Source organism: Tenebrio molitor, chromosome 5, assembly GCF_963966145.1.
Source record: "Tenebrio molitor chromosome 5, icTenMoli1.1, whole genome shotgun sequence".
Taxonomy (NCBI): Eukaryota; Metazoa; Arthropoda; class Insecta; order Coleoptera; family Tenebrionidae; genus Tenebrio; species Tenebrio molitor.
Genome location: NC_091050.1, coordinates 13,261,667 through 13,276,980, shown reverse-complemented (window position 1 = coordinate 13,276,980; position 15,314 = coordinate 13,261,667). Strand labels below are relative to the sequence as shown.

Below are 15,314 nucleotides of genomic sequence, written 5' to 3'. Positions count from 1 at the left end.
AAAATGGTGGATGCGCCGGGAAAAATTCAATAACCGTTCAAAATATGTTGTTTTTTAAAATTAAATTAAAGAACTTTGTTTTAGAATCAACATTCTAGCAAAACAAATAGAAAAGACCGCAGATCTGTATCTCTAATGCCAGGTGCGCAGTGCAGTTTGGTATTTACAATATTGGTGGATGCGCCGGGAAATTTTAAAATAAACAGTTAAAACCCCGTTGTTTTTATGATAAATTGAATTTAAGAACTGGATTCTAAGAACTACTGGCAAGACATTAAAGAAACTGCACATCCGTATCTCTGACACTAATTGCACAAAGTTTGCAATTTAGGATTTATGAAGTTGTTGGATGCGCCGGGAAATTTAAAAAATGAAGTGTCAATATCTCCGTTGTTTTTTGAGTTACATTACAGATTCACAAATGTTTGAAAAACAAGAGCTGAGAATACAAATTAAAAACTCCACAGATCTGTATCTCTGACTAAATTGTCTTTATTACTTACATAAAATTGGTGGACGCACAGGGAAATTTTAAATTTACGAGATCCATTTTATAAAACTATACTTTCTAGCAAGAGAAATAAACGGAATTGCAAATCTGTGTCTCTGATATTAATCGCACACACTTTGCAATTTAGGGTTTACAAAATTAATGGATGTCGATATCTCCATTATTTTTTTTGTACAAATTAAATTTAATAACCGCACTTTACAGACCATTTTCACAAGTAAAAGAGCTCACAAATATGGACGCCAATGCAGCAAATTTCCAATTTATGGTTTGCAAGAATGGGGGATGCGCCAAAAAAAATAAAAACGAAAAATGCCAATATCCCTCTCATATTTTCAGTTAGATCAAATCTAAAAAGTGTCTTTTGTCGTTTTTGTTGATGATTAAATGAAAAAAAAAATCTATCTACATACAATCAAACAAATTAGCGAAGTTTGAAAGTTTTTCTTTTTCAACTTTACTCATTCACTTGTAGATAATCCACAGCTAATTTGTTTAAAAAAAACAAAGCGTGCCAAATTTGGCAATAAAACAATAGATAATAAATTTGAAATATTTGTGTTTCATAATTTTTGTAGCTGCTGATAATAATCAACGTAATCAAGCAATTAATCTTGTCATTAAGTAAACTGATCTAATATCTCAGTGGTCAGGTTTAATAAATGCAAATTATATCGGTTGTTCATTTAAATTTATCCTCAAAGTTGACGTTGAAGAGTCTGTTATGAAAGCAGAGTAAAAACACAAACAACGCAAAAAGTGAGGTTAGATTTAAACAGCTAATCCGTGGTGCCTTCACCATCGACTCTTCAACACCTACTTTGAGGATATATTTAAATGAACACCCGATACCTTGCCAGTACAAATAATTGCGCAACAAGTAAAAGTAGTTACATGAACAGTAAAATTAACATAAAAATGTAAACAACTTTGTACGGTAGGTTTTACAATAAACATCTTTGTTGTTTGTTTGCCTCCATCGTGTGTCCACCCTGTATCGCATATCTGTTCCAATCTGGGCTTTCTTGCCGCCTCCGCCTCCTTTCAAGAGTTAAAATGATGAATCCCTTTGATTCCGCCTCATGAATGACTTTTAATCTCTCATCCTCTGCCCCCGGAGTTCGCAATCACCATTTACCTGATTATTAGGGAACGTGCCGTCCTTGTCGATGGCATTGACTTGCGTCACTTTCGTCCCGATCGGCTCGCCCTCGAGCACCGTCTCCTGCTCTCTCTCGGTGAAGAGCGGGATTTCGTCGTTGACGTCTTCGAGCTGGATGTAAACAGTCGCCTCGCTGGCCAACTGTTGAGCCCCGTTGTTCTGAAAACATGGTTTCAGCGCGCAAAGACCACAACAGGAGGGACTCAACGAACCTCCACTCGTATCGTCAAGTTGTACTCCTTTATCGTCTCGTAGTCCAGGGGGTGGTTCACTTTGATGTCCGCCCACGTGAAGCCGTTGTCCGGCCTCTGTTGCAGGTAGAAAGTGTGGTGTTTGTTTGTTTGCGCGGTGGATCCGGGCATCAAACGGTAGAAAACAGTCGGGTTGTTTTCTATACCGGAACTAATGGGGAAAAAAACACTTGAAAAGTCGTGTCGCACTCGACCGAAGCGCACCTATGCTAGAAACTCTATCACGTGATCACGATCAAAAAGCAAAGTTCCAAAAAAAAAACAAAAACGAAAAATTGGCCGTACAAAAATTCGTCAGCCGCATGCACAACGCGACTTGGACTACTTTCAAAAATGCCGAAGCGGGCCCAATTATCCGGGTCTCCCGGACTCCCCGGACCAATTAATGGCTCTGTTTACACCTCGCCTTCGGTTGGGTTTAATAACAGACATTCGCAGTTAAACCGAAAATTGTTTTCATTTCGGGAGTGCTCCCAGCATCTTTGATACACAAAAATTTAAACATTACAGACGGAAATATCAGTTCGGCGGTCTCGTCGAAAGCACCCCCAGGGCTTTATCGATGTTCGACAAGCGGAAAAATAACATTTTCCCCCGATTCAGTAAAAGAGTACATCACGTATTCGGTCGAAACGAAATTGGAAATTTTGAGGGAAAAATTAGAAGACAAAGAAAAGTTTTTTGTGTCGGTTCTACTTGAGGAAAAATGTATTTTTGTAAAGTAGTCCAACAAAAAAAAAATGTAAAAATAATCGTTAGGATTGAGATGCACATGCTGCCACTGATAATTTAATCCGAAAATATGAACTTGTTCCTATTCGCCTTTTTCCAAAACCAAAATCAAAAAATTCGTCTACAAAAAACGTCTACTCTCGACTCATGCACTGAAAAATTCTGTATTAATCATCGTGGTTAGCGGCAGTGCCTGTGCCGTACTCCTGCAACCCCAAAATGGCGTGTATTATTAGTTATGAGATGAGTTAACGTGTCACGCACTGCCAATTTAACTCTAGCTATCAGACCTGTCGTTCAGCTACTGTGACGGTAACACCCGCAGGAGCGTCGTGATTAACGTCTCAATCGCATTTAATACTAGAAATTACGAAATAAAAACGAAACGAAAAATCGGTGATAAATTGGGAGGCGGAACGGGGGCGCTGAATGTTGTTGAGGTGTTGCATTGACCCCGGGCCCCAAGCTTGTGAGTAATTGCGTGTGGTGCAGGCATCAACAACATTCAACGGCGGCGGGAACAGAGTTACAACGGAGGACTACACACCCAGAGCTACGGAAGGGCCGGGATGGGGATCCACGAAATTAGACCGACCCACAACAAAATTCAACCAAAAATTGAAATCGGGTTTCGGGTCGAGAGGGTGGTCGAAGGAAGAAGAAGGGTGAGAAGAGATTTTTGTTCGGTGTTGGTGGTTGGTTGAAGTTTGTTGTTGTTCGGGGGTGTCCGGTCTAATTTCATTGTCGCTTGGTGTTTTGATTCTGTGGAACCAAGAGCGCGTGCTGGCTCTCCTTGAATCGGGTGAAGCGTGCACAAACAGACGAGATGGTGCCGTGCAGCTCGTGCTGCTGCACGGGCCTCACATCGACTGGGTGAGACGAGGGCACAGACCTGGCCTTCACCGACACAACCTTAGCCCCCACCGGGAGGTTCTCCCGGATGAAGATCGGCCCGTAAATCACGTGATCCCAAACAGGCGGATTGTTCGCGCGATCCACCACGTCTATCTGGACCTCCACGGAACGGGAGAGGGGAGGGTAGCCTTTGTCTTGGGCGGTGGCCTCCAGCTTGTACGTCTCTCGCTAGGGCCGCCGGGAACATCACACCGACAGTTAGTGGGGCCCCGCGAAAGTGGGGATGGTGGTGGAGGAGTCCTGGCGCGCCGCGGGCCCCGGCCGTGACCCCTGTCGCCCCCCCGCCCCCGGGCCCTGGGCCTGCGGCGGCCACGTCGGCGCCGTCGGCGATACCAACCTGGCCTTGACGGAAGTCACTACAGTACCCACTGTGACATTTTCTCTGATGTGAATGGGGCCGTACGTGTTCACGTCCCAGAGGGGCGGCTTATTGTTCCTGTCTACGACGTCTAATTCAACGTCCACGTCCGCATAGGATGGCGGCTCGCCTCTGTCTGATGCGCGCACGCGCAGTCGATACCTGTCTCTCTAAACACGGGCACGGTGAGGTCAGGGCACGAAGGACAAACCAAACAGAACACACTCAATCAAACGAAATGCGAACCAAAAGGATAAACGACAACTCAATCACACAACTGAACAACTCAAGAGCAAAATGACGGCCGATCGGACGGGCACCGGCTCCGGCAGCACCGCCCCCGATCGGAATGATTGCCTAATTCGACTGCGTTTCGATTAGATTATTTATGCACAGAACCTAAAAACGGCGGAAATCCAGCAGACTGCCGTCCAAACCAAACCATCTTTTCGCCTAACAAAAGCCAATCGTTTGGTGTGTCCCTGAAACGCTAATGTAACGTCGTCGATACACATGCCAACTATAACAAACTGAGAGAAATAAAGTCGAAAAAAAAGCAACAGAAACGGTCGTGGAGCAGGCAAATTTTCGATTTCTGGGCATAAACCTGATGGAAACGCAATCTCTGTACAGAACCGGGGGCGACACGTCGGTGAAAGCCTCCGCGGAGCCCTCACCGTCGCTCGGATCTATCTACAGCGCCCCCTGGCGGTCGTGGGTCCACGAGACCCTCCCGATTATACCCTTACTTACTGGATAGCATCCCTGCTTCCGGTCGGTGGTAACGGTGAACAACAGAAAAAGTGCAATTAAACCAAAAAACAAAAACATATACAATAATAGTATCATAATAACAATATAAAAAAAGTAACTGTAAACGAAAAACTTTTTTTTCTGTAAGCAGGCATGACATGCAAAAAAAGTTCCAAAAAACGTATTGGTGGGCAGGGCGGGAGCAAGGATGTGCAAAAAGTCTCTTTATAATCCTCTCTCACTGAATTAAACGACCTTCAAAAACCGTTGGACGTTTATTTGTTAGGTTAGTACGCCGCCCCATACACAGGTTAAAAATGTCACAATGTTTGAGGGCCGCAAGAGGTCTCAGTGCCCAACCCCGGGTTTCAAAAACCGGCCTCCTGCGACTCTCGTGACCAAAATACTACAAGAATGCGTCGGTACACGCTCCTCCTGCAAAAAATCACTCAAAAAAGTCACAACACTGCAAAAAATACAGGTTCAAAAAAATCACCTGGCAAAAAATGTGTTAGCACTCAGATTATTTACAAAAATTGTCTCGCTCTCCGGACCAAAAATCTGGTAGGTAGTAGCACCTGGCATCAAAAACAAAACAGCTCTCCTTGCTACTCCAAAATAAGGATGTATAAATGATGACGGCCCGCCGTACCGCCGCCGACTCGATCGCCGCCGCGCACCATCTCGTCCGCGGCGATCGCCGTCGAGTCGCCGCCGCGCCGGACCGCGTACAAAAAACTCCAAACGAAATGTACAAAAGTACTGGTAATGTATAAACGTTATGCAAGGTGTGCCGTATAAACAAACTCATTGAATAAAAGTTAGAGATCAGTGCAGTCGATCTGGGGACAGATCGATCAGAGCAACTCAAAGTAAGGTGCGCTGAAAATGAAGAAAGAAGCAGCTATTTCCACTCGTACCTAGATGGTGGGTCTAGCGTCGAATGCCTCTCGACGACCGGCGAAGACAAGGCTCTGAAACGTCACAAGGCGCACGCACGCAACCATTCACACAGCCTAACTCCTAGATCTGTCTTTATTAGCGCCTATGCGGAGATACTTACGTCCAGTGCTTTTTTTAATACTATCCAACCCGACTCGGGCTGGATTTCGAAATACTCCAAGTCTGCCGAGTTCGAACCCGCATTCAGAGTGTACACTATGGCACCGTTGTTGTCCGCGTCCTCGTCAGAGGCCGACACCCGGAGGATGTTCGTTCCTATACTCGCGTCCTGCTTCACGTTCTCCACGTATTTCTACAAAAACGCAAATGTTAAAAAAACATCGACCTCAGAGATAAAAACACCATCGACGTAACGGAAAAGTTGTCAAATATTAGCAACTCATTTCTTTTTTGCTCCATTAAATCAAATCCCGAAGTTTTTCAATCAATCTACGTCTAAGGAGAACCTGAAGCTACTCCCATTAAAGGTTACGAGAACACTTAACAACTAGTAATCTACATGGAAACAAAACTAATCTATTCGCATAAACGACTGGAAACTACACAATTGTAACTTTCTAAGAAATGTCAAATAAGCAAATAACAGTTTCCCACACTAGCTAACCTACTATTTGTTGTTCTAATTGTACACTGTGCTAGTAGATACTCTCTAAATCCAGTAATTTAGGTCTAAATAAGAACAGTTTCTTGATCTCCGACTACTGAACTTCCCACCGACAAACAAGACCAGAATTTCACAATAATCTGCATAAACTGATATTTCTCCTTTTGCAAAAACTATAGTGTCGCACTACTAAAATCGTCGTCGATTACTTTTAAAAATAACTGTTTACAGATAAATAATTCACACCGCTGCTTGTTCGCGGAATAAATGACTTTTGACGTCCACGGTTTGACAGCTGCGTCATACGTCAATGGAAACACAAGCAAACAGCAACCCACTTGATCAGTTTTTTTAATGCTCTACGAGCAGAATGTCAATTTGGCTTCAAATATGTCGGTAGATTTTCGAAAGCGCCCGACCCAACTGCAGTAGATAAGGTAGAATGTAAAACTTTTTTGTCACAATCGTCACGTCAAGAGCCATTATCCCACCCCGAACAAATGTGTCAATTTATCGACGTCCTTTATGCGTCCTTGCAAAATTTATAGGTCGACGTGTCAGGAATAACACAATTTGCAAATGGTTATTAATATTTGACAACCCGACTCCCTTTTCCCCTTCGTCATCATTATCGCTCTCGATGAATAATGCATCACTGCACCCGTGCGTAAGCTCTACCAACGACAAAATTAAATATGGTGGAGAGCGCGATACCACCCTCGCAACGACGAAATCCCACGTCAAAATCAAATTAAAAATGGCTCGGTCGCTGGCTCTGCGTACCTGTCTGTCAAACAGTGGCGGGTTATCATTAACGTCAGTGATTTCGACTGTAAACGAACAGACGCCCTCTAGCGAGGGCTCGCCCTGATCGGTGGCCTTGACAGTGACAGAAACAAACTTCCCGTCGTCCCCTTCTCTGTCGAACACCTTGTTGGTGGAGACCTCTCCCGTCTCCTCGTCCACCGTGAACTTGGTGCCCTTCTGGTTAGGCTGCTGGACGATTGAATACTTGACTTGGCCGTTGACCCCTTTATCTTCATCGGTCGCGTGCACTTTAATGACGGGCGAGCCGTTGGGCGCCCCCTCCTCGACTTTGGGGTAATACGTGCCGCAGTCTTTGAATATGGGCTTGTTGTCGTTCACGTCCGTTATGAAGACCACCACGACGGCGGTGCTGGTGTGTATTGTCTGGTCGCCGTTGACGCAACAAGCCCCGTCATCCATCGCCGTCACGTTCAATTCATACTTGTCCCGGTCCAAAGAGATGGACTTGCTGTGCAATCTAATTACCCCCGTAATCTCCTCGATGACAAATTGCCCCGAACTGGTACCGCCCCCGACAAAACCGAACCTGACATTATCTCCGTCTTTGTCCGACGCCACCACCGTCGTTACCAGCGTGTTGGGGCCGGCGTTCTCGTCCACGTTCGGCGTGTACACCTGCTGCGAGAACTTGGGCTCTTCGTCGTTTTTGTTCTTCGTATACACCCTCACGGTGGCGGTGCCCGTTTTCGCAGGCTCGCCCTTATCCTTCGCCGTCACCACAAACTCATAGTAGGCGTTGTTATTGTCAGCGTCTAGTTGCTTGTTATTTGAGATTATCCCGCTAGGGTCAACACTGAAGTGGTCATCAGACACCAAGTACTCGATCTCGGCGTTCGCACCACTATCAGCGTCCATAGCTTTCACCTTGAGAATACTAGTTCCAGGAGGAATGTCTTCGTCGACGTTGTGGGCTTGGTAATCCGGCAGTTCAAACTTGGGGGCGTTGTCGTTTACGTCTGTCACGCGAATTGTCAGCTGGAAAATGAATTAATTAGACTGGGGACGGCGAGCGCCGCTGAGTTATACCTCGACGGATGTGGAGAAGCCGCCCGAGTCTTCCGTCGCCGTCACCACCAGGGAGTACACATGGGGTTGGCGCAAATCCTCAAAGTCTAGTTCTTTGGCAAGTTTCACGATTCCGGAAGTGGGGCCGATGTTGAAGGTTCCGGCCCCCTGGCCCTGCGCCTTCAGGGTGTAGCGGATCTCGCGGTCGGCGAACGATTTTGCTTTCACCGAGATTATGCTGCAACGAAAACAAGTTACAAAATGTCTAAAGTAAATCTAAAGTGAATTGTTGTTTGAAAAAAATTAAGGGTGAGACACTGTCAAAAACGTCACAGTTGTCATGTTGCCAACTATATAAGTTCAAAAGTACTAAAAAATTAATCTGTCAATTTCTTTTTATTTAGGTAGTAATTGGGTGTTGAAAATGATTTTTAATTTGTCTTGTACGAAGGGTACGCTGTTAGTCGAGCAGAGAACGGGTCGGTGCTCCCCTATTGGCACGGCGGGTGCCGCCCCTTCGCTCTTCCTTTCGAGATTACTTCGACCCCTCTCCGCCAACCCTAACTTACTCCGAGTCCTTCTTCTGGTTCTCCGGTATCTCGGCCTCGTAGCTGGGCATGTAGAACTGGGGGGCCCTCTTCCCCCCGACGATAGACAGCCTCTCTTCCGGCGTGGACTGGAACCTCCTCTCGTCGACCCTGCCGTTCTGGTCCTCGGCTTTCACGTACAGTACGTACTCCATGTCCAATTGAAAGAGGTCAGTACCTCTAGTCCTAACCACGCCGGATCTCTCGTCCACTTCAAACCTGCCCCCCGTCCTGTCCCTGACGATGAAATAATGGATGTTGTGGTCGGTATCCGGGTCTCGAGCCTGTAGCGTGAAGACGGGCGTGTTCGGAGGGGCGTTCAGCTGGACGACGGCTTGCATGGGCAAGGGGCGGTTGATGAAATAGGGCGGCTCGTCGTTGACGTCCCTCACGTGGATGATCACGCGCTGATTGTCGGTGTCTGAGGAAGAACGGTTCCGGTTAGTGATTGTGCGTGGTTCCGGTGGGGCACAAAAAAAATCTGGGATTGTTCGACGTGCTAAGCTGAACGGGGCGAAGGAGCGGGCCAGGACAAAGCGGCCACAAATTAAAAGAAATTACGGCGGAGGGAAACGGGAAAACGGCGCGAATAAGCTTAAGGGGGATTCGAGTTGGTAATGCTCTTATTAAAAATCACTCAAACTTTTTTTGTGTACTTACAGCGTAATCCTATTGTGCGGAGCGAGCGTGAAACAGAAAAGAAAACCATCAATAACAGGATCAGTACAAATTTTATGAATGGGCGCTTGATGGAATGTTGTGACCGGCCGCAGATGAGGTGTAAAAAGGATTGAAATGTTGTTCCTAATGTCGAGATGTTAATGTTATGTAAATGTATTCGACCGGGATTCCACTACTCCCACACGGCGCTCCGGACTGGAATTGGGTCTGGGTCCCATTCAGTCGCATTGTGAGCTTATCACGAAGCGTATCCGCATATGTATCATGTCACGGCGCAGTTCCACAACACGGACGAGATTAATATCTCTATCAATTATGTTATTACTTGGCACTAATTCGTTTCGATTGGAGGCGCGAGTTCGTGGGCACGGTAATGACGCCGCCGACGGCCACTTCCACCATGTCCGATTGGAGGATTTCGATGCCGTCTAATTAGCACAACGGCCAAAGCGAAAAATATCAAAGCGGAATGTTGATAAATCACGACCTGGTCCAGATTTTACGTTCCATAAAGCGGATCCAACAGGTAATAGCGAATGAGCCAGCAGTTCGCAGATTCAGACCGTTCATCATGCCGAAGGTCTAGAGCTCTTCAATCTGACCCAACATTTATGTTCTACGTTTAAAGCGAGCCGCGGGGCCGGAAACCAAATCCGCGATGTTTTCGTCGTGCAGTGTGGTTGCTGGGGCCATCTGCGCGAAAACGTCTCCCAACACACAACGCTTACACGGAAATTAGACAAAAAAAAATGCAAAACGTGGATCTAGGAAAATAATATAATATTTCTTAAAATGTCACAGTTAAATGCTAGGAATGCACAAAATAGATATTTATGCAACAATCGTACATATTTTTCACAAGCGGGAAGTTTACACACATGAGAGCAGCAAGTATTGTAATCTCCGGTGAAAAAAAACTGATTTATACACGAGTGTTATAATTTTAAAAAAATTAATGATAATCATAAAAATCATATTTAATTGTGAACGGACAAACAGTCCATAGGAACAATAAAATTTCACGAGCTACGAGCATGAGTGTTATTACCTCTATAACAACTTGCTCCAAGAACCTGCTCTACTCGCTGCTACTTCAGTTTTTAAGCTTTAATCTAGGAGACTAAAAGAAATCACAATGTGTCAGATCAGGACTATAAAGCGGCTGCTTTAATAATTTTACTTTTGAAGCTTCCAAAAAGTGCCTCTTTTGTTGTGCACAATGCATTCTGCATTGATTCCCGACAGCAACAGCTCCAAATTATTGAAAGAAGAAGCAATTATCTTTATCTCTACACTTCTGTGCTGTCTACTTTAACTGAATTAGGATCTATGTGAAGCATCCATTCTTTCGATTAGCTTTTAGATTCAAGTTCAGATTTTATACACGGTGATTCACGAGTAATAATGAGCCTGACGGATTTGAGAATGCAACCCACAATACATTTGGAAGATAAATCTGAATATTTACCGCGTCCGTATGCAGCTTTTGCGTTCCAAATGTATTGTGGGTTGCATTTTCAATTCCTCCAATCCAACCTGGACATGGACGCGGTAAATATCCAGATTTATCTTCCAAATGTATTGTGGGTTGCATTTTCAATTCCGTTGAGCTCATTATTACTCGTGAATCATTTTGTATCTACGTTTCTTCACCTGTTTTGGTGTTATAACTGCGTCTTTGCAAGTACTTTCCTTGTATTTTTTTGCACTATGTGAGCTGGCGTTTTTCCAGTACCTATAGTACAAGTTTATAAGTCTGTAAGTGACTCGTTGTACCAGAAGGTTCTCTTTTAATGTCAGAGAACTTTTATCCTCATAATGAATCATACTCTAATTTTCTCGTTAAATATTCTGGCTTCTACATAATTAATACTGACAGTTGTTGCAACGAAATTATAACTGTTAATGCACAAAAGAATCATGTTTGATAGTTTAATTAATTCTGCAGAGGCAATTGATACATATTTAGTTTCGAGAAATTTGCGCGGCAAAGGCACCTCAAGTATATTTATTCCATGAATACAAAAGACTCGTCCTTTTGAATAAAAGTAGGTGATAAAAATATTCAAAGTCGTGGAATAATTTGAGTCCTTTGTCCAACATTCTTTGAGGGATGTCAGTTTTGTCACTTTGACATCAGATAACCAGAAAGACGATGTTTTGTCGTTTATAAAATATGATTCACTTTTGACATGCGATCGCTTCCTTTAAATAAATACATTTCATGGCTTGTGTGCCTCGTTTCTTATCAAATTCGGCAAGTGAGACTTTTTATTTTATCAAAGAGAGATTATCTGGTCTGGCAAGCAATCCAAGTTTTGTTAAAAAAAACTTATTTTTGCACTACCATAAAAAAATCAATACTATGCGTTCGAAATTTACATTTTCTTCATGGTGGAAAATAAAAAACTTTATTTTACACTTTCGGACCTTGCAACTAACCATGTTTTGTTTAGTCTGTTCCAAAAAAAATACAAAACAATAATTTATCAAGATCATACACTTTAATTAACAATTATAAATTAAACAACTGTCCACCTACTTATCAAATACTTAAAAAATAATAAATCCACAGCTTGTATTTCTCTGCGAGTGGTTTGTTTAATTTATCGAAGGTAAAATAACAAGACCTCATTTTTTTTATCGGATAAATTTTTCAATTTTACGAAAACTCGTTGATATTTGGGCATTTTTATGCAAAAGTTAAACCCTCGAGCTAAAGCTCTCGGGCCTAACCAAAATAAAAATGGCCAAATTCAACTCGCAAAAATGTTTAAGCGAAAATTGTAAAATTTATCAGATATTAAAAATTAGGTCGTGTTATTTTTGGCAAGATTAATTCCAAAATACAAACGTTAACGCTAATTATTTCTTTATAATACCTACAGTTGTTAAAAACACAATTATTAAAAACATTTTGAGAATCTGACAGGAGTAGCATGCAATTTTAATCACTTTCGACAGATGACAGAGTAGCAGGACGTTTTATTCGCGATAAACATTTTTGATTGGATGAAAGCAAGTGTTCTGATTGGCTCAACACGCACGTTTGATGTATGTAGGAATTAATCAAAGAAAAATTATCTGATCTGGCAAGCAATCAAAGTTTTGTTAAAGATCAAATTTTTCCCAGACAAAAATCTCGTGACAACACTCGAAAAAAATCCGCACCGGTGTCGCGAACGGAGGTGATGTTATTGGAACTCATGTGGATGTGTCATGGTTCAGAAAAACCCCGAAAATTTTCAAGCGGAACAAATAAAAAGAAACGCTGAGCGGCACACAGTTAATTGGAGTTGATTAGCCAGCTAAGACGGGTGAGTGTGAATTCAGTTAAATTTCCGTGGTGTTGATTGAGTGAACCTTACTTTGGTGTAAGTTATTAGTAAAAAATAAAATTAGTTATTGTTGTTACAAAGTTTCTGCAAATCGTCCAATCTACGGCGCAAACAGAAAAAATGTTGCAATATCAAGCCTGAGTTGTCTCAAGCGAACCTGTCCTCTCACGAGTGAAGTTTTCGATCTAAAATTTCACATTTGCGTTGTTACTGTTAAAAAAAATTTAAGAAAGCGCCATCAGTCAACGTCGCTCGCGCCGCCCCTGTCGCGCCCCGGCAACGCTGACAATTTCTTCGATTCCCGCGAAAGCGAACTTGCGAACTTGAAGTACCATCGAGCAACGCCCATTGTCAATCTAATTTGATTACGTCTTGAACCCTTCACCTGAACTCAATTATACGGAGCCAAATTTAACCTAATAATCCCTTTCGCTAATTACGCCCCGAGCAATCGAGCCCGCCTTGCTGCCGCCGGCCCCTCCGTTTTTCCCGCAATTCGTGAAACATTAAAATCCTGCTAAATGTCAGCAGCGCCGATACCAGGACTCCAGGACCAACCTGCAGGATGCGGCCGCGAAGATCGCGCTTCCCGCCGAAAATCGATGCCGCCTAATCATCGACGATCTCCCGGTCGCCTCCTGCGGGAGCCGCTTCCTGCACGGAAACGCGATGCGCGAGTCACCTTTCGGAGGTGTTATTGTGACGGATGCGCCCCCCGTCGACTCTCCAGACACCAGGACAGTCAATTACGCTGAAATATGAAGCGGAGTCGTGGGCGTCATTGTCGGCTTCTCTTCGTTGGCTTGCGGGGAATATAATTAATTTGAAACACGACTGTTTTTGTGACTGTGGATGTTGTGTCAAGTTGCTCCGGTATTCGGGCGAAATGACTTCTGTTCCAACAAACGCAATATTAATTGGACTGGGGCCGGATTTTTTGCAACAACTGATAAAACGTGCCGACCTTATCGATTCCTGCTAAATGAACACCGCCACCGACCTGGATCGCACACTTACGACCGCAATAAACAACCAGCCCTGGATTTGCATTCCTGCGGCGCCGAAGCCCCCCGTCAATTTTTAATTGCCCTCCGCCTCCGGTGGGGGCGGCATGTGCGACAATAAAACAACAAGCGAATTGATTTTCGCCTTGGCGACGTTTCGGGATTGCAACGGAGCGCAATTGATGCTTGTTTTTGTCCTGTTTGCCAACTTTTATCGGAGTGAGGACTGGTCCCGAACTAACCCCAATATGGTCCCTCGAATTAAGTCGGGACACATCCGGGGGTTACACAACTGAACTTCCACACAGGTCAGGGAGGGTTCCCTAATCAGATTATAAGTTTGACTCATCCAGCTGCTAACATTAACAACGCCACTTGTAATTATTATGGGCTGGTGCGACGAGGCCTGCACGCAGCCGCTAATTTAAAAGGCTCGTTAAATGGTCATCACTCATAACCGGATTACATCCATCGAACCCCCATAGTAGCAGTTTCACTGACCGCGGGTCATATTTTAAGAGGATTAGACCCGCCGCCGACACTTCTCCCTCGCACCCCCGACGAGACAACGCACTTATTTATTTCTTCCGAACAAATTAGCGAATCGGAACGGAGTACAAATTTAATAAGGCAACCTAGTCCGCGCCTCGCAAAGATTTTTCCGGCGCGATAAAAAATGTATTCAGAAGTTTCCATGCGAAGAACGCCCCCGGGGATTCAGAAAATAATGTAGGCTGATTTTAAAAAGGCTCGCTTTGATCTCGGAAAATTTGTCTTTCGGCGTAATTAAGTCGCACCGGGGAGGAAAATAAATCAAACGGGAATTATCAGAAAAAGTGGCTAATTGGGCCGGAGTAATTTGAATAAGTGGCAGAAACCGCCAGGACCTCGCAGGATGCGGCGGACACAATGCACGTCACCGCGACAAATGCACTGTAATTACTAATTAGCAACGAGCCAGCCTCTACAGACATCGATTTTCCGCCAGGACGACTATTTTCACGGACCATTGAATTCATAAATTCCGGGATGTGTGCGCGTTGACGCATGGGCGACCGGAATGTCCCCAGACTATCTTATTTCATAGTTAAATTCAACTCGGTAATTAAGCCAACAGGAAAAATAATCAATTTATATATAGAACGCATGGGAAATGACGCTGCTCGCTTTGTTACCGCTGCGCTAATGCAAATGGCCTCTTTGTGCCTTTATTACCAACTCCGAATTACTGCTGATTAAACGTTACGCTGAAAGCGCTGATTTCACCAAAACAAACCCTCAAACTCGCACAAAAATACGTCAGAATCTGCACCACCACGTGCGGTGACAATTAAAACACATCATCGTGTGCCGCTTCGTTCCCATCTGACAAACGCTACAAACTTAACGGCCAATGTCACAGTCAACTAGATCGTCAGCAAGCTCTATTTACCGGATTTTAAATTCGCCTCTGAACGTAATTCTTTCGGGCAGCAACTTTTTAGCATTTTAATTTCCCAGTCAAAACTTTTCATTCTCAGCTGTTAACAGAAGTGAACAAGTTTTAAATTTTCACCGAGTTACGCGTGATTTATTTGACGTAATAATTTCCATCTTTGTAACTATTCGTATTATTTCAGGTT

At 44.0% G+C, this 15,314-nt stretch overlaps 1 protein-coding gene across 13 annotated transcripts in view; it reads right to left on the bottom strand.

The window, feature by feature from the left end:
• Positions 1-15,314, bottom strand: part of CadN (Cadherin-N) — a 224,392-nt gene that overhangs the window by 165,884 nt on the left and 43,194 nt on the right. For 6 of the 13 annotated variants that reach the window (XM_069048249.1, XM_069048253.1, XM_069048256.1 and 3 more), the window contains exons 3-9: positions 8,652-9,090; positions 8,104-8,320; positions 7,033-8,052; positions 5,746-5,937; positions 3,549-3,739; positions 1,886-2,075; positions 1,650-1,832 (exon numbers count right to left, since the gene is read on the bottom strand). In XM_069048249.1, the coding sequence (XP_068904350.1) occupies positions 1,650-1,832; positions 1,886-2,075; positions 3,549-3,739; positions 5,746-5,937; positions 7,033-8,052; positions 8,104-8,320; positions 8,652-9,090 (2,432 nt within the window). Of the gene's footprint in view, positions 1-1,649; positions 1,833-1,885; positions 2,076-3,548; positions 3,740-3,908; positions 4,100-5,745; positions 5,938-7,032; positions 8,053-8,103; positions 8,321-8,651; positions 9,091-15,314 lie in introns of those variants that run through there. The other 7 variants (XM_069048248.1, XM_069048252.1, XM_069048246.1 and 4 more) reach the window with 2 other exon arrangements.